The following is a 17799-nucleotide window of genomic DNA, read 5'->3' as shown; positions in this document are numbered from 1 at the left end:
TCCCTTCCGGAGCCTCGCCAATAGGATGCGGAGAAGGCGGTGACGAAACGCGCTACTGGCCAATCCCGAGAGGGCCTCGGCCGGAATCATCCTGTAGGGTATTGTCGCCAGGTTTGCCATCTTTGCTAAGGGCAATTTGCTTGTTTTGCCATTAAAAGGAGGCCGGGGAAGGGGCGGCAGGGCCACGCCAGCACCCGGTGACCGAAGAGAAGCGGAAGAGGCAGAAGGGGCTCCCGGCGATGGCCGCCTCGGAGGGCGCGAGGGCCTGTGTTCCGCCCTCACCCGCAATGGCCGGGCGGACGGGCGGCGCCGCGCGGCACGCTGGGAGGGGCGGGGCCGTGGGTGGGGCCCGGCCCAGGCCGTGAGGCGAACGAGGGGCGCTGGCCCGGCCCGGCCCGGCCTGGCCGCCCTGAGCGAGCGCCCGCCGCCGCCGCAGCCATGGTGAGACCGGGGGGCCGCCGGGGAGGGGCCGCGTCACTTCAGGAGCCCTCAGTGGCTGCGGTGACACTCGGTGTGCTGTAGATACTGATGATCGCGTTCTTCTCTGTGTTGTTTTTCCTCTCTAGTTCTCTTTCAATATGTTTGACCACCCCATCCCCCGGGTGTTCCAGAACCGTTTTTCAACCCAGTACCGCTGCTTCTCGGTATCCATGCTTGCCGGACCTAATGACAGGTCAGATGTGGAGAAAGGCGGGAAGAGTATGTGCATGTTTTATTTTGACTAATAAACTGTTGGAAGAGTGTTTGTGAATAGTGTCGAGTATTGCAGCTTTTGGCCAAGGCAGCGGGAACACTGACAACACGGTGACAGAGTGCTGAGCAGCCTGGGTCGGGCTTTGAGGAAGGAGGAGGGGTCACGTTCCCTTGCGCTGCTCGGTAATTAAAAGTGTTTACCAAGTGAGTCGGGGTTTATGAGTATTAGAAGGAGAGAGACTTCATCTATAAAGTTTCTTGTTACAGTCTTATATCTAGCGTGAGCCATGGAAGGTTGTGATTAAGGAGCTTCTTCTCCCCACCGTGTTACACTTCGTTTAATTTGGATAAAGAAAGTAATAGATTGGCCAACTTAGTTTTCAGGCTGTCAGGCTAATACTATGTTTTGAGTTGGTGTGGATTGAAGAGCACCTCTGAGCCCTAACAAATACTATTAGCTTTGGGGAAAATTTTCTTTAGTAAAAGCATTGTAAAACCTTTTCTTCTCTTTTATTTTCCCCTGATTATAATTCTGAAATCTCCACATAATAGGGATATTTGTCATGACTGCTTCTACTGAACTTGCTATGTAAAAATGAATTTTTAGATTATAGGATCTGCCATTTTTAAAGAGATTTTAGAGAAATGAAGAATAAAATTTTGTGTTATGTACTCTTGTACAGATGTACTTTTCCTAATTTTACATTCTTATTTATTTCTGCAGTAATTATGCCACCATCAGCTTTGGATCAACTCAGTAAGTGAATGCTTTATTCTGGAATAACAACATTAGAAATAGGAGCAAGTGTGTAGGCAAATACCACAGTATTTAAGACTTAAATAGACACTGTGAGACTAATTAAAAAATGTATTTTGAAGGTATTTGTTTCTGTCAGAATTCATGGGGCTTGTCTGCCTTCAAGTACAGACATCTGAAGTGTTGGGGTCCCTGAGCATTTAAAGTTCTGAGTGCAGTGGCACACTGGATCTGTGTACCTGCCTTCTCTGTGGTTTTGAGCAGTTGGGATAATGGGGTGAGGGGAATCCTCTCCTGTGGTCTGGCCCATTCTCTTGGTGGTGTTTGATCTCTGAAAGCTTCAGAAATTGTGCTTGGGGCTTTTAACAAGGAAAACTTTTTTCTCCTTTCTCACTAGGCCGCCTTAATATTACTTACCCCATGCTGTTCAAGCTGACCAACAAGAACTCAGACAGAATGACTCACTGTGGAGTGCTGGAGTTTGTGGCTGATGAGGGCATCTGTTACCTTCCACACTGGGTGAGCTGCCTCATGCTGGACTGTCAGAACCTGAAAAGTGGGATTAGCAAGTTGCCAAGTTTAATATTAAGGAGGTGGAATGTTTCCTGACAGTGCCTGTCTCTGCTGGTCATGTTCTACAACAGCCTTAAGTTCTGGCTCAGGCTGCCTTCTGCAGAAGTTTAACTTAGCAAAGCAGACTGCTTTTAACATGCACCTGACTGTTCTTCCTGAAATTGAATATACACAAGAGCTGATAAACACAGGAGAGAGATTTGAAAACATCCAACACATTGATAAGGCTTTGTGTGTTTGTTTCCATTCTTGCAGATGATGCAGAATTTGTTGCTGGAAGAAGGAGGCCTGGTGCAAGTGGAGAGTGTGAATCTGCAAGTTGCTACTTACTCAAAATTCCAGCCACAAAGTCCAGATTTTCTTGACATCACCAATCCCAAAGCTGTGTATCCTTCCTATTCAATTGTGGAATAAGGGGGAAAAAAATTCTTCCAAATTGGAATGATCAAACAGAGCAAGCTTTTCATGTGTGGCTCATACACTTCCAGTAGTACATGGCCACTGCTGCTCCTTCTGAAAACAAAAGGGGTGGGGAGCTGATATACAGAGATGTGGTCAACTGTTGGTAGAAAGGGTGGTCTGAAGAAGGAGGAGTGTTGGCTTAAAATCCAAGGAGTTTTGAGTGTCCCTTTGAAGAACTTACACATCCTAACATTTCCTAAAATCCTATCTGCAGTACTGATGACTTTTAAACCATGTTTGAGAAACTAAGGATTAGAGATCTACAGCATGGTGACTTTAAGGCTTTGATGTTTTACTGAAAACAAATATTTCATCTTAACATACTCCAAAGACTGGAAAATGCATTGAGGAACTTTGCCTGTCTAACTACTGGGGATGTGATTGCCATCAACTACAATGAAAAGGTACAGTGTAGGGTTGAGGGCTGTAGACTAAGTTTGGTTGTTGGATGTTGGTACTAAAACAATTGACCCAGAGCTGTGCAGTGTTTGGACAAGTAATCCCACATGGCAGATTTCACAGTTGGCTTTCTATTGGAGGGAACATGGAGTCAGCTAAGTCTTTTTCTGAGCTGTTAAGTTTCTTTGGACTCACAAGAAAATAAATGTTTGTGCTGTTGAAGGTTTTACAAGTCGAAGGAAAGAATTTATCCTGAATTCAGAATTTGTTTTCAAAAATATAAATTAAAGTACAGTAAGAGTGCAGCAAGGTGCAGTAATGGGTTCTCTGGCTTCTAAGTTAAAACCTTCTGCTTTTAAATTCTCTAGAGACCCTGCAGTATTGAGTCCTCAACCTAAAGAATACTTCCTTCAGGTCTGGAGGGAAAGGTTTAGATGTGTTTTCCTTACACAATGCAATCTTCAAATGTCTCTGACTGTTTCAGATCTATGAGCTTCGGGTAATGGAGACCAAACCAGATAAGGCTGTGTCCATCATAGAGTGTGATATGAACGTAAGTTAAAGCTGATGGGGAAAGTTATTCCTAACTGTGTCCCCCCCAAGAGGAGAGGACACCTGGGCAGTGATAGCTCTGCACACCCAGCCCAGCTGGTGCTGCAAGAAAGGTGCAATCCCTGGGGTAGGGAAGGTGACTCACTTGGGAATGCTCATGTCCCTTTGTAACCCCATCTATGATCCTGATTAGCACTTCATGTACATCAGGTGACTGCAGAGCCCAGAATTTAAAGTTTAGCTTTGATGTGTTTTATCTGAGTTTTATTTAATAGCCTTCTCTGGACTCATATTCCAGTGATCTTGTGGAGCTGTTTTACTGCTCTGTTTCCATTACATGCTAAGGTTCATTCCTAGGAGGCTTGGTCTTTTTTTAGTTCTGAGTTAAAATCTTTAACAACCAAACCTTAGTTCTTTTTAGATCAAATGTAGTGATAATAGTTCATGGAGTTTTGAGGAATAGTAGTATAAAGCTTATGATTTAAAGAAAAATATTAATCATGGGTTTTCTCATGCTTCTTGTGTAAATAGGTGGATTTTGATGCTCCTTTGGGATACAAAGAACCAGAAAGAAGTGCACAGCATGAAGAGTCTGCAGTATGTTAAACTTTTGTTCTTCCAAAATGTATTCCCTAGAAGTCACTATTGATTGTGGGGGGAGTGCCAACATAATTTTTTTTTATTTAAACACGTTCTTAGGGGTAAATTTTACTTACCAGAAGCTTTTGCATGTGTTATTTGGGAGACTGGTGTTTACCAACTGTTGTTTTGGGAAAGTGATTGTTCTGAAGTTTTGTTTGATCAGAAATACTTGGAACTGTTTTCATGTCATGTGCATGTCAGAACAGAACCAAAATGAACTTGTTTTTTCCCTCTCAGGATGTGGAAACAGACCACAGTGGATATGTGAGCGATATAGGATTTCGTGTAAGTGCCCTGTTTCTGCTGGTTTCTGAATGCTGTAAAATGGTGAGGGAAAGCTGTGCTGAACAACTGCAAAATATTAGACCCTGTTCTTAGAGATGCTTGTTATTTAACTGGCAAATGCCTGTGACTGTTTTGTGTGATCACAGCCAGGAGCAGCATGACTTGCTCTCTGCAAAGGGCAGATGGGACACTGAAACAGACCCCTACACCCACAATTCATCAGCTTATTTGTACCAAAAAGAAGCATGCTGAATTAAAAAACTAAATAAAAATTGCTCTAAGATTTTACTGATATAATGTCTTGTGCAGTGTGCTTTCAAATGCCAGGAGTTCAAATAAAACTGGTTATGTATGCACAGGCATTCTCTGGATCTGGGAACAGATTGGATGGCAAGAAGAAAGGTGTGGAGCCCAGTCCCTCACCAATTAAACCAGGAGACATCCGAAGGTATGTCTGCATCATTCTGCACTTGTAAACCAGTGCAGGATCAGTATTTGAGCAGAGTTTGCTTTTTCCCTGCTCCTGCAATTTAAACAAACTAATTTTGTCATGAGTTTGCCTTTAGAAAATAGTCTTTGTTATCCACAGGCTAATAGAAACATGGCTGTGACTAACCTTCCACAACAACTCCAGTATTTGATTATTTACTTGTGCAATTTTCAGAAAATAATTCAGTGGTTTAACTCTGGAATTATTTAGAAATGAAAATGTGTTGTCAATGTTGATATTACACTGACAGACACACAATAGGTCTCTCTGTGCCCAATTCAGAATAGGTCTGTGTCAAATTCAGCAGTATATAAACATAATATTTTTATGCTTCTTTTCCAGAGGAATTCCCAACTATGACTTCAAGATCGGTAGAATCACATTCATTCGGAATTCACGTCCACTGGTCAAGAAGGTGGAAGAGGTAAATAAAAGTTGAATCCTCCCCAGTTTTGCACAGAATTAGAACATTAGAACTAAGATCCAAGTTTGTGGTCCCTCTCTCTTTCCCCTTGTTTTTTTTAAAGCGTGCTTCCATTAAAAAGTGGCAGTAGTTTAGCACGGTTTGAGTCACATGAAGCAGCCTCTGATGTCCTTGTTCCTGATGGAAAGAGACTGGCCTGGTGTCAGTTTATTAAGCCAGTTGGCTGAAAGGTCACCTAAATGCTGCTATTTTATTTTCAGGAAGAAAGTGATTTTTATCTAGATTAAGGATGTGAAATGTCTACAGTCAGTGGCTGCTCTGATGGAATATTCTTGCTAATAATTGTTCAGTTTTCATCACACACGAGCAGTGAGCCAAGAGGTAAAACCTTTTTTCCCTCTTTCTTTTCCCAGGATGAGTCTGGAAGCCGCTTTATTGCCTTTTCAGGAGAAGGGCAGTCCCTGCGCAAGAAAGGAAGAAAGCCCTAAGTTGTGGTACCTTCAGCTAGTTAGGGGGAAAATAAAATGACAGATGCAGCATCTTGGATCTTAATAACTGCAGTTGAAAGATCGTTTTGCAACACAGGAGCACTTAAGAGGTGTTTTGCTTTCGGTTTTATGTTTAGAGCTGGAGCTGTCAGTTCTGGGAATTTGGAAGAAGCTTTTTGTATGTGTTGTAAAGAGGGGGATGCAGATCTGTGGTAAACCTGAGACGCAAAACTAACAAGCCCTACTTTACTAAGGGTCTGGTTCTTAAGACTACATCCTCCCTTCATCTCCTGAGTGATGATGATCTCATGTTGCTCTGTGCTTGGTATTTTCCTCCCTTTATATATGTTTTGCCACAATTTCAGATCAGCTTTTTGGTGTGGTGCAAATAAAGGGTGACTGGTGTTTAGGATTTTAGTGCAGGAGTCTCTTTGAGCTTAGCTTCAGGTGTTGGGTTATTAATCATTCTAAGCAAACCCCCTGTAACTGCTTTTTATATTTATAATTAATAACATGCCTTTTAATAGTTCAGATATTATAACGTAGCGTAGCAATCTCTTGGCACACGTAGGGAGAGGAGGGACCCATCTGCACTGCCCAGTGCCGCTTTGGAATGGTGCGAGCGTATCCTGTGCGCCCTCTCGTCTGTCGGCGAGCGTACCCGGCTGCAACCCTGCGCTCTCCTGCGAGCCCGAGTAAAGTTCCTCGTTCCCAGCTGCGTGCCCGTGTGGTGATTTGGGACCGGCCGAGGGCCGGGGGATTTTCGGACCGACCGAGGGCCGGGGGCTGCGAGGCGACCCCAGCGCCTCCCTGGGCAGCGCCGGCCGCTTGCGGCCTGCGCTGGTCCCGTGCCGGCAGCCGCGCAGCCATTGGCTGCTGGGCCCGGGGCCGCTCTGTGCCGCCCCTCGCCATTGGCTGCTGGGCCCGGGGCCGCTCTGTGCCGCCCCTCGCCATTGGCTGCTGGGCCCGGGGCCGCTCTGTGCCGCCCCTCGCCATTGGCTGCTGGGCCCGGGGTCGCTCTGTGCCGCCCCTCGCCATTGGCTGCTGGGCCCGGGGTCGCTCTGTGCCGCCCCTCGCCATTGGCCGCGGGTGCCGCTATAAGCGCGGAGGCCATTGGCGGCAGGAGCATGGCGGGCACGGGCAGCTCCTGGCGGGTGAGCGGGAGCGGGGCCGGGGGGAGCTGGGGCTGGGATCGGGGTCGCGTGGGCGTAGGGCCTCGGTTCAGCCCGGCCATGTCCGTCCGCAGCCGCCGCGCTCGTGCGAGGATTACTGGGGGGAGTGGAAGCATTGCCGCGGGCTGCGCCACGCCTTCCACCACTACTACGCGCACGGGGAGCTGCCGGAGTGCGGCCGCTGGCGGGAGGACTACGAGGCCTGCCGAGCCTGGGAGAGGGACCGCTCCCCCGCCGCGCAGGTACCGGCCCCGGCCCCGCTCCTGGTCCTGCTCCCGGCCTCCCGGGGCTCTCTAGGCCGGGGCTGCTGGGACTGAAACCCCGCAGCCGCGGCGGCTGGGGAGGGTTTGGAAATGCCGGAGGTGGGTCGGGTTGTCTTAAAATCCAGTGAAGGATCCAGGGAGTGTTTTCAGTTTTCAGCTGTAAAAGCTCTTGGTTTTTGTTAACGCTGACATTTCCTTCCTAAAAGGGAAACCCGCCACGTTACAGGGAAGAGGCGTTGCTGGGTTGTCTGGAAATGCCCCAGGCTCCAGCCCCGCGGACACTGGACACCCCCAGCCCTGCAGCGCAGGCTCCAGCCGAACTCCCTCCCGCCAGCCAGGACAGCTGCTGGAGAGTTTCCTTTGTAACTTAGGAGCCAGAGGCAAAATATAAATATTATTTAGTTAAAAACTTGTATTCTGGTGTACTTAGATAACATTTAGCACTTCTGCTTAAGCATGATAAATTTTTATTTCTTCTTTTATCTCAGATGTTCACAGCAGGAAATCAGCTCTGTATGACTGGAACATCCAACACTATTACTGAAATATTTTTTTCCTGTATTTCAGGAAGCTTTGTGCAAGAGTGAAAGAGCTCGAGTTATGGAAAAACAGAAATATGCTCCAGTATGGAAGCTCAGGAAGAGCCCACCATCTGACTGGTATCTGCCACTTGACCACGACAAATCAAATTAACAAGACTGTTTTCTGTGTTTGGTCAGTAACGTAATACACAATTCAGAATTGTGGTGGTTTTTTTTTCCTTCTGAATCATCTTGAAGTTATTCAACTGTAGCTCTGCCCTACAATATTTAAGCACTCACTCAAGAATTCTGAAATTTTATTTAAACACTGGATATTTTTAAAAGGAGATTTGAGGTGCTTAATTTGGTTGTGGTCTTTTGACTTACATTCCAGGATTTCATTTCAGCAGGCACCTTTCAATTAATGAATACATGCTCTAGCTCTTGCCCTACCAGCTGGCATTGAGCACTTCTGGAACAAGGTACCCACCCCAGGCCTGCAAATGGGGCAAAAAAACCAAGCTGGGACTCTTCCTTGCCCGCTCAGGACAATCCCAAACACTGGCATTTAAAGACATTTCCCAGAATCAGGGTTGTGGTGGTTGAAGAGTTTCTCACCTGTGGGCAGCACATCCTGAAACTGCCCCTGTGTGGAACTACTCGAGTGGTGGTGTGTGTTGTGGGAGTATTCAAGACTCAAAAATAAAGGTTTAAACGAATGTAGAGAGATCTGGTTTGTATTAGGGTAAACCCACAGAAACTTAAGTTACAACAGTTACATGGCAATATAAGAAAATAAAAAAAATTGGCTTTGCCACTGTGTAAGGTCGTGTAGCTTTGCTAGGTGAATAGTCATTAAAACACAGAGATACTTCATTTATTTTTTACAGTCACATCCTGCAGTGTTGTAACCTGCAGGAAAAATTGTTTATTACTCCATTCTTCCTTCCTTCAGTCGCTGAGCACCTCCTGGCAGCAGGAGCTCCCCTGTCACTGTGTGTACACCTTGGTGATGTCGATGCACTTCCCCTCGGGGGGATCGTAGCCAGGAAGGGGAGGGGTGTAACTGGGTCCCTCCCTCTCGAAGGGGAAGAGCCCCTCGTCCCTCAGGATTGCTGCCTGGTACAGCTCCTCGGATTCCAGCTGCAGCTCCCTCAGTGCCTCCTGCTGAGATTCTACAAGGGCTTTAATTGCTTTCTTTTCTGCCTCATCTTGTTTCTGCTTAAACAAACACCACTTCTTCAAAAGTAAAACTCTTCTTTCAGACTCTTCAGCAGAAAGAGCGGGAAGACTTCGCACCCTGATGAAGAGAAGGGTGACACTGTAATGGAGAAACAGCCTGACTCCAGTGACCAAACTAAGAAAAACAAAATGCCAAAACCAAAAATCCCACCACCAGGCAAAAAAACCCCACCAAACCCAGCGAATAGACTGAGTTCACTAGTAATTTAGTCAGTCTGTGAGGCCTTCCAATCACTCTAACAGGAAATGCACTGTTTTTCATTATTTTTAGCAAGAACAAATATTTCCTTTGACATTTTTGTCCGATGGAGGTGGGTAAGGCTTTGTACCAAGGCTGGCACTGTGTTGCAGTTGTGCAGAAGAAGAAATTCACTGTGAGTGCAGGTGCAGGTGAAAGGCAGACCCACTGACCTGTTGCTCTCTGTGTACTTCAGTGGTGTTATAAAATCCTCAATTGGAATCAGTTCTGGGGCAGCTTTTTCCAACTTTTTAAGCTTTTTCTTCATACGCTCCTTCTGTGCTTGCTCTTTCTTCACATCCACTTTCTTCTTCTTCTTTGGTTGTGCTCTGCAAGGGAAATAATAAATTAAAAGATATTTTGTCCTTTCATTCAACACCAGCAATGATCACTTTCTTTTCCATTGTTTAATTTGTCCCTAACACAAGTTCCAGCCATCAGCTTTATTCAAGTAATGTAATTTCCAGTGACATTTCTGCTGAGATTTTCTGCAGAGAGAACTGTAACTGCCTGGGAAAAGCAATTTGGTGCTGAACATCAGAACAACCTGGGGAAGTTCCACAAAAATTGAATTAGAATTGTTTTAACTGGCTCAGAGTGCACCATAGCAGGTTTATCATACAAGTGGTTTGTATTGGAAAGGACCTTAAACCTCATGTGGTTCTCATCTCCTGCCATGGGCAGGGAAACTTTTCACTAGACCAGGTTGCTCCAAGCTCTATCCAACCTTGCCTTGAACAAATATTCCTCTTATTTCACATTACAGAAGACTTCAAGTGGTTTTATACATGCTTCTGAAATTTCTGCATTTGGAGCCAGGTTCAGGCTGTAGATTTTACATCTTCATGCAAATCCAAGATATCATTGCACACTCCACAAACACAAACTGACCCTCATTCCTGCCTGGCAGATTGAACAAACAACATTTATGGTGTGAAACAGTCCCTCTCCTAAGAGCTACCTGGGTATTTTAAATCAATCTGCATCAAAACAAAACACAGACACTGAAATGTGGCACAGAAATACACACAGGCTGCCTCTGCCTTCACAGCCAAGCATTTCTGGTTCAGCCAGGCTTTCACTGGTGTTTCCCAGCAGGGAATTCTGAAGCACTGCATAAACCCCAACAGTGCCAGCTGTGGTTGTGCTACCCACAAGCACAAAGTGGTAACTGTATCACCTCTGAACTCTCCACAGGAGGCCAACAGTTCCCAACTGTTGTGGCATGTAGAGACTTAAACATGTACAGTTAAAGGTTAAATGTGCACTTGGGAAAATTTGTGTTCTCCCAGTGGATGAGAACGCTTCTGTGTAACTCTGAGAAAGCTGCACTCACCTCACAGGGAGGGATGTCCTGACCCCCAGCAATGAGCTCTGCCAGTGACTCCCTCGGAGCGGGACCCTCTGGGGCAGCCAGGAGCTGCAGGAGGAAAAGCAACATAAAGCATGAGGAGGAACTGACTCTGGTGTCATTGATTCTGCACAAGAGCTGTTTGTATTCACAATTAACAGTGATGAGATTTGAACCATCTCTGGCCACTTCATTCATGGCAGGACACAGCGTTTGCCTAGAGATGATCTCAAACTCTTGAGCTGGCAACTGATCCCAAATAGGGACAGGTCGGTGTGAGCCCACCAGGGTACCGAGGGGTGACAGAGATGCAGTTTTTGGATAGGTTAGAGCAGTTTTAAGCTCTGACAATGTCCCCTCTGAGGAGCTGGTATGGGAGAGGTCAGACCACCGCCTGGAGATTAGGAGGGCGATGCCGACTGTCCTATCTCTGCGGCTGTCACGGGAGGACGAACCGGCCCAGGTGCCAATGCACCGACTTCTTCAGGCGCGGGGGCCCAGCCGGGCCCAGCCCCAGGAAGGGGCGGGAGCGGGCAGGGCAGGCACTGCGGCTAAGGGCCGCTTCCCCGGCTCCCTCCCCGCGGTCCTGGGGCAGGGCGGCCGCAGGCCCGGTCCCGGAGCGCGGTCCCAGCCCTACCTGAGCCCGGCCCCGCGGAGCCCCCGCGCCGCCGCCGCCGCCGCCCACATGGCCCCGCGTGCGCCGCGCCCCCGCCGGCCGCGCTCCGACCCCGCGTTCCCGGTTCCGGAGCACAAACGTTCCGGGGGCGCCCTACGCGGAGCTCCCGTCCCGCCCGCACCGCCCCGCTCCGCCCGGCAGGGCGCCCGTGCGCCCTGCAGGGCGGGCGGCGCCTGGCCGGGGAACGGCGGGGTCGGGGGCGCTGTTTCCCGCCGGGCCGGTTAGGCGGTTGCCAGGCGCCGAGTTCCGGCGGTGCCGGATCGCCGGCGGCGCCGGGCGGGGGATGCGGCGGGGGCGGCGGCGGCACCGGGACATGGAGCGGCGCTGAGGCGGCTCGGGCCGGCCGGGGGGCGCGGGCACTGCGGCGCCGGGCGCGGGCCCATGGTGGCCGGCCGCCGCTGAGCGCCGCGGCCGCGGAGGCAGCCCGGGCGGAGCCGCCCTGGGGTCCCGAGGGCGGAGGCCGGCGGGGGCCCCGGGCGGGAAACAATGAAGCTGCTGAAGCCGACCTGGGTCAACCACAATGGTGAGGGCCGGCCGGGCAGCAGGTGCCGCGGGCCGGCGGGGCAGCAGGTGCCGCGGGCCGGCCGGGCAGGTGCGGCGGGGGAACGGGCGGGCGGCACACGCGGGGGGCGCGGGGCGGGCGGAGCCTCGGCCGCTGGCGGCGCTCCCCGGGCGGCCGCGGGTGCCGGAGCTCCGCCGGCCCGGGAGCGGCCGCTGCGGGCGGGGGCAGCGGCAGCAACAAGTCCGTGCCGGCGGACGGGAGCGGGAGCGGAGCCCGAGCTCCGGAGCCGGGCGGGTTCCCGAGGGCGGCGTGGGGACAGCTCGTCCCCGGGAGGGAGCTGGAGGGGACCCGGCCCGCCCGGCACGGTGTGTGCGCTGGGGACACCGGGCACGGAGTGTGCGATGGGGACACCGGGCACGGAGTGTGCGATGGGGACACCGGGCACGGCGTGTGCGATGGGGACACCGGGCACGGAGTGTGCGATGGGGACACCGGGCACGGCGGGGAGTGTGCGATGGGGACACCGGGCACGGCGAGTGCGATGGGGACACCGGGCACGGCGTGTGCGATGGGGACACCGGGCACGGAGTGTGCGATGGGGACACCGGGCACGGAGTGCGCGATGGGGACACCGGGCACCGCCGCGCCCGGGCTCTGCGGGACGGCTGCGGGTTCTGAGGGAACGCTGAGCTGATTCGGGGCCGCTCCGTGCTGGTGGACGAGCGGAGAGAGTTTGAATGGAGTTCAGCCCGTGCAGAGGTCGAGGTCCCCTCGGGATGAGTGTCCAGGCAGGATGAGCCGGTATCCAGGGCACTGCACTGACCACCCGGCTCTCACATTGCTGACACAAGCACAGGATTAAAAATCCTCCAATGCACTGAGCTGTGCTATCGTTCTCCACAGAGGGAAAAGTTTCTTCCAGCAGTTCTTTCAAAACAACTCCCTGAATTTATACAGTGTCCTGTCTGCCAGTCCTCTGGTGATGTTGAAGTGATGTGTGAGCTAGAACAGCTCAGAGTGAGGTGTCGATATTGACAGAAGGCTCTGTACTTTCCTTGTGTGGCAAATGCAGGACAGCACCAGAGTTTATGTCGTGTTTACACTGCTTAGGATGAATTTCCAGTGACAAGAAACCTGACACAAAGAGCTCACTTCTGTTTATGCAAGTTTTGCCCTCAGATTCATGGGTACAGTTTTATTTCAACTGCAGATTTTATACTTTGTCAGTGTATAAATGTCATTAGCTGGGCTCATGTAGCTGATTGGTATCTAGAGTAAAACTAAGACCAGTTTTTTCAAGCTGGAAAAGCATGCTTTGAGTTAAAAACCCCAGGTAGAACTTTACAGGTGCCTTTCTGCATGTGTCATGTTCTTTGTGTTCATGCTGCAAATGTTGATAAGTTTAAGCCTCGAGTTGCCATTCGTGTGCATCTTTACTTGGCCTGCTCTCCAGGGACTCTATAGGCAGCAGATGGACTCAACCTTGCAACCAAAGGTTGTACAGAACTGAAAAAAAATGTGGAAGTGCTTTATTTGAGATGTTTCTTACATTTCTGCTTGGTTACTCTAAACAAATGCGGCATGTACATTTTAATCTCTGTAACTTCTTTCCTTTGTTTTATAATGGGTGCACCTTTTGCTGTGTGTATGTATTTGAAATCTGTAGCAATTTAGAAAACATCCAACCATTGCAGAGCACGGGCTTCAGCCAAGCAGGGCTTCATTTACAGAGCCCTGTGAAGATGGATAATGCACTACACAGGGCCTTGGTGGTCCTGAATTTTACTCCCATTTCTGCCACTGACCTTTTGGGATGAGTTTGGCCAAGGCACTTCATCATCATCTCACCACCTGCAAAACAACATTTTTTACCAGCTCCGTTTGTGAGGTGCTCTCAGGGCTGCAGAGGTGTGCAGGGCTGTGTGACAGTCACACATTGCTGTCCTTGGGGCAGGGAGGGCAGGATAAAACCGGTGAGTTTAGTCAGCCTCTTGTGACGAGCCCGGGTTCGGATCCTCCAGGCATCGCTGCCTGCCAGGAGTCTCCATCACTCCTCATGGGCCTTCCTCTGGGCTCTGAAACCTCTCCAGAATTCACACTCTGTGCTGGAGACTCTGTGTAATTCTTATTCGTTTGGTTTCTGCACAGACACACGGGGCTGCCTCACTGTTCTTGTTTGTGACTCCTGATAGCAGGGCTGCCTCTTCACACTCCAGATCCAGCTGCTGTATTTCAGCCTCTTCCCACTCAGTTTTGGGAGTTTTGTTTTACTGAATGGACTAGAATGATGCTTCCAGGCATACATTCTCCAGGAGATAATAGACACTAGAAGTGAGTGTTGTAGCCAGGAAATGCAGCACACCTGGGAATTGTGTGCTGCACAGCCCAGATGCTGCATGCTTACAGTAAAAGCACTTCAGCACATTTTGGCTCTACAGGTTTTTGCCTTGGAGTTCTTCATGTCACTTTTTCTGAGTGCTTATTGGAATTATTTCTTGCTCAGATGCATTTTCTATAAGCTTTTCATGCACTTAATGTAGGTTTATTAGATTTTGCATGAAATTCTCATTATTGTTGTGTTCTTCTCTTCCATGTGTCTTTGCCTTAGAGCAAGGAAGAATATTCAGAAGTGCAGTCTGATGGTGGGGGTGGGAGCAGATGACTCTAAGATACAAGTGGTGGGATTGGCTTCTCTTTCCCAGTGTTGCATTCACTACCCCTGTACAGATGCATCATACACCCAGCAGCTGCCTGTACACACTCAGCACTCAGGGTTTTGAGAGCCCAGGTGCTTAAGGACAGCTCAGGCAGGCAAACACTGATCCCTGTGGGAAAGGAAGTCCCTTGCTGTTCCAGGAAACCCTTGCAAGCCCCAAGGTGCTGCTCATGTATAACAGCTTGTGGAAACTGGAGCCTGCTGTTGTTTAAATACAGGCATGGAGTTTATCTCTCCAAGCTGTAATGGTGGAATGTAAATATTTGAATTGATTTGTGAGTCACATTGAATGTTATATATTAGATGGGCTGGAAGCAAATTGAATATAAATTCATTCATTTTGAGGTAGAAATTCACCTAAGACTTCTTATGTTTAATTGTTTACTGTATAAAGTTAAGCAACAAAGAAAAATGATGCAATGTTTAAAATTGCTTTTATTTTTCACTGGTGTATTTTTTTTAAGATGAGACCTTCTCCTTGGGTTTCAATTATCTTACTTAGATCTTTTTGTTCCAAGCTTGTTTCATTATCAGTATTTCTTTAAGTACATAATGCATATTTGGGTTCTTTAAACAAATAAGCCCACAGGACATCTGCTATATCATAAGGTGTTCTGTTTTTAATGAACCTGATTTGCCTCCTCCTGCAATGTGATTCTGGGAGCTTCAATAATTTAAGCTTATCTTTTTTTAGAAATTATTGCAAGAGGTCAGAATGTCTTAAAACACACTGTGTTAGATTTTAGTGTTGCTGCTTAAATATCACATTTTGTTTTGGTGCATCATTGCTGTTGGGAAACTCAGCACATCTCCAATTAGGAGCATGGGAAAGCTTCAGTCACTTTGAAGCAGGGCCCTTGTGCCTTTTGGCTTGTTTCAGCAGGAACTAACAACATAATCTGATAAAGACATGGACCCAGGGAAGAAGGTGATTGCTATCAAATAATGGCTTCTTCTTCATTATTTTGAGAAATTGAAGGAAGTGGAGAGAAACCCAGTATCTGTGCTCAATTTGTAAACCACAAGTAGTATGGAACAATTCTTATATCTTTAACCTGTTAGAGTTATCCAGCACTGTAGATGGCGTTCTCTTGATAGTGGTACCCTGGGGGAAGGAGCACCCTGGCAATGCTCTCTGTCCTGTGACCACTTCATCTGTTCTTTTCTTTTTAATTTTTTTAAATTAGTAATTGGACTTTGAGTACTGGGCAGATCATTGTGTATATTAGTTACCTGTGGAATAAGATCCCTTCCTGGATCACAGTTGAGCTGTGTAGGAAACTTTGTTGTCCAGGGCTCCATTTATTACTGCTGCCTTTCCTGGGGGCAAAGTCCATACCCTCTTTAAACTTCATGCATAAAATAATGCCCTGTGACTGACAACTTTCACTGAGGTCTGTATTTTTAGGATTATAACCATTTATGAAAAGCTACTCTGTGTTTATTTGGTTGAACCCCAAATCTATGCTAGGAAAAACCTAAAAATAAAATCTTATCCTGCTATGTAAATATATGGATGGTTTGTGTTTGAACACGTGGTCTTCAATGCCAATTCCCATTCATGTCATAAAATAGAGGAGAACTGAAAGTGGCTTGGAGTGACCAGAATGACCAGAACTCTTTGTCCAAGGAGCAGATGAGTAGAGCAGGACTCTTTGGGCAAGGAGTGGGGTTGTTGGGCTGGGGACATGATGGACACAGTTGTGAGTGGCAGAAAAGGGATCAGTGTTGAGTGATTTTCGTTCACTGCCCTTCTGTACAAGAATTAATTGTGTTAAAGTAACAAATAGCTGGTACAGATCCATGGAGTAGGAGGTTCCTCACAGAGAGCATGGCTGAGCAGTGGATCTCTGTGTAGGGGTTGTTGAATTGTGGATCTGAGAAATGGCTCATTGAATTTATAGAAGAAAGTCCATTGAGGGGCCCTGATTCAAGAAGTCAGAACTGTAATTTCTGGAGTTGGAAGATTATCTTAGGAAGAAGCATTGTGTGTTCACCATTGCACAGATCCCTAGGGACTTAGCTAGTGCTGAACATAGAGTGCTGGGCTTAGTGGACATTTTCCCTGGTGTGGCTAATTTAAAGCATTTATGGAGAATTTGTAGCTAAGTTACCTCTGGCTCTCTAAGCAAAGTAATTTTCTGGGTTTCTTTAACCCCATTTGTGGATCTGTGAAAAATCTTTGCCCAGGAGAAGGGAGAGAGCTGATGTTACTGCTCCTGTAGGGTTGTGCTCTTAAAGCAGAAATTGGAGAGGCTGTGGTAGTTTTAGATGTGTAGTAAAGGAAAGGAAAATGATATCATGTCAGTAATTTTTGCAAAGCAATGGGCACAGTGACAATTTTTTGGAATGTGTAGCATATCTGAATATGCCTGAATAGTAGTGGTGGAGGTGCCTAGGCTGCTGTTCTTTCTGATTTGCTGGGGAAGTTTTCTCTTGGTGCAAATGATACAGAGGCAAAATGAGCCAGGTTATTAGAATTCAAAGTCTTTGATAGCTGGCTTCCTACTCTCCCCTACACAGCTAATGGCAAATACCAGAGTACATGAGCTCTTCTTGCCCAAGATTTGATGAAAATTGAAAATGTCACCTCTTCTACCTCTAAGGTCTCCAGAGTGGCCTTTTCAGTGGGCTCAACTATTTCAGATGATGCACTGGTTTAATATAAGGGAAATTCCACATTTTGGAAAGGGTAAAATAAATGTTTGTTTCTTGTTTGTGCTTCTCTAAATATTCAGCTTAGCCCTGAATGTTGCATTTGAGTTAATAGAATAAAAGCAAGAATCAGGCATAACAAGCTGAAGAAAAACCACAGCTCATGTGTGTCTCAGCTCATGTGTGCTATGTGGCCTGAGGGACTTGGAAGGAATGTAAGTTGAGTGCCATCTTTCTGTGCTTAAGGTCTTTGCTTGGCTGCCTGTGAAAATTTTAAGGGAAGTCACATGTCGGAGTTGCAATACATCCAAATAATAAATCCAAATAAAACAAACCTTAAAACAAGTCAACATAAAGGATATAAAAGTCAAAATGAAGCCAAATGTGTATCCCTCAAAAAGTAAGAATTAGTGGGTATTTGGATTTTATTAGGAGTTTAGTGTCAAGGTTTCAGTTGCTACAGTTGCACATAAAAGTTGCTGTTGGATAATATCTCCAGGTTTTATCATTTATATCTTAACATCTCATGAAGATATAGCACAAGATTGACACTCATGGGAAATTTATCAAGTAATCTTGGTGGGTGGGTACTGGTACTTTTGGCTCTTTGGTAAATTGCCTTATTTTGCAGTGGCATACATGTGATCTTCCTTGCAGAGGCATTCCAGTTTGAACGGGTTGGAAGTGCTGCCAGAAAT

The 17799-nt window shown here is 47.6% G+C and overlaps 4 protein-coding genes across 5 annotated transcripts in view; 3 read left to right on the top strand and 1 right to left on the bottom strand.

The window, feature by feature from the left end:
• Positions 1 to 349: 349 nt before the first annotated feature.
• On the top strand, positions 350 to 6479 carry UFD1 (ubiquitin recognition factor in ER associated degradation 1). The gene is made up of 12 exons (XM_030958975.1): positions 350 to 441; positions 567 to 699; positions 1418 to 1450; positions 1848 to 1969; positions 2279 to 2409; positions 2817 to 2889; positions 3369 to 3437; positions 3968 to 4033; positions 4316 to 4363; positions 4723 to 4811; positions 5196 to 5277; positions 5691 to 6479. The coding sequence occupies exons 1-12, from the start codon at positions 439 to 441 to the stop codon at positions 5763 to 5765; spliced, it is 924 nt and encodes a 307-aa protein (XP_030814835.1). The 5' UTR covers positions 350 to 438; the 3' UTR covers positions 5766 to 6479.
• A 136-nt stretch (positions 6480 to 6615) lies between these two features.
• C15H22orf39 (chromosome 15 C22orf39 homolog) lies at positions 6616 to 8602 on the top strand. Its single transcript, XM_030958977.1, has 3 exons — positions 6616 to 6919; positions 7012 to 7179; positions 7768 to 8602. The coding sequence occupies exons 1-3, from the start codon at positions 6893 to 6895 to the stop codon at positions 7891 to 7893; spliced, it is 321 nt and encodes a 106-aa protein (XP_030814837.1). The 5' UTR covers positions 6616 to 6892; the 3' UTR covers positions 7894 to 8602.
• MRPL40 (mitochondrial ribosomal protein L40) lies at positions 7645 to 11279 on the bottom strand. The gene is made up of 4 exons (XM_030958976.1): positions 11190 to 11279; positions 10538 to 10621; positions 9375 to 9530; positions 7645 to 9021 (listed from the first exon to the last, which is right to left on the bottom strand). Exons 1-4 carry the CDS (start codon positions 11237 to 11239, stop codon positions 8712 to 8714), a joined length of 600 nt encoding a protein of 199 aa, XP_030814836.1. The 5' UTR covers positions 11240 to 11279; the 3' UTR covers positions 7645 to 8711.
• A 340-nt stretch (positions 11280 to 11619) lies between these two features.
• The window catches only part of LOC115909367 (protein HIRA), a 32675-nt gene continuing 26495 nt past the window's right edge, over positions 11620 to 17799 (top strand). Inside the window, exon 1 of one of the 2 annotated variants that reach the window (XM_030958639.1) lies at positions 11620 to 11751. In XM_030958639.1, coding sequence (XP_030814499.1) covers positions 11715 to 11751 — 37 coding nt within the window. In that variant the 5' untranslated portion in view covers positions 11620 to 11714. Of the gene's footprint in view, positions 11821 to 17799 lie in introns of both variants that reach the window. The other variant, XM_030958638.1, reaches the window with a different exon arrangement.

Source organism: Camarhynchus parvulus, chromosome 15 (genome assembly GCF_901933205.1).
Source record: "Camarhynchus parvulus chromosome 15, STF_HiC, whole genome shotgun sequence".
In the NCBI taxonomy this organism is placed as follows: domain Eukaryota; kingdom Metazoa; phylum Chordata; class Aves; order Passeriformes; family Thraupidae; genus Camarhynchus; species Camarhynchus parvulus.
The sequence above is the reverse complement of the archived record's forward strand: the minus strand, read 5'-3'. Positions and strand labels throughout refer to the sequence as shown.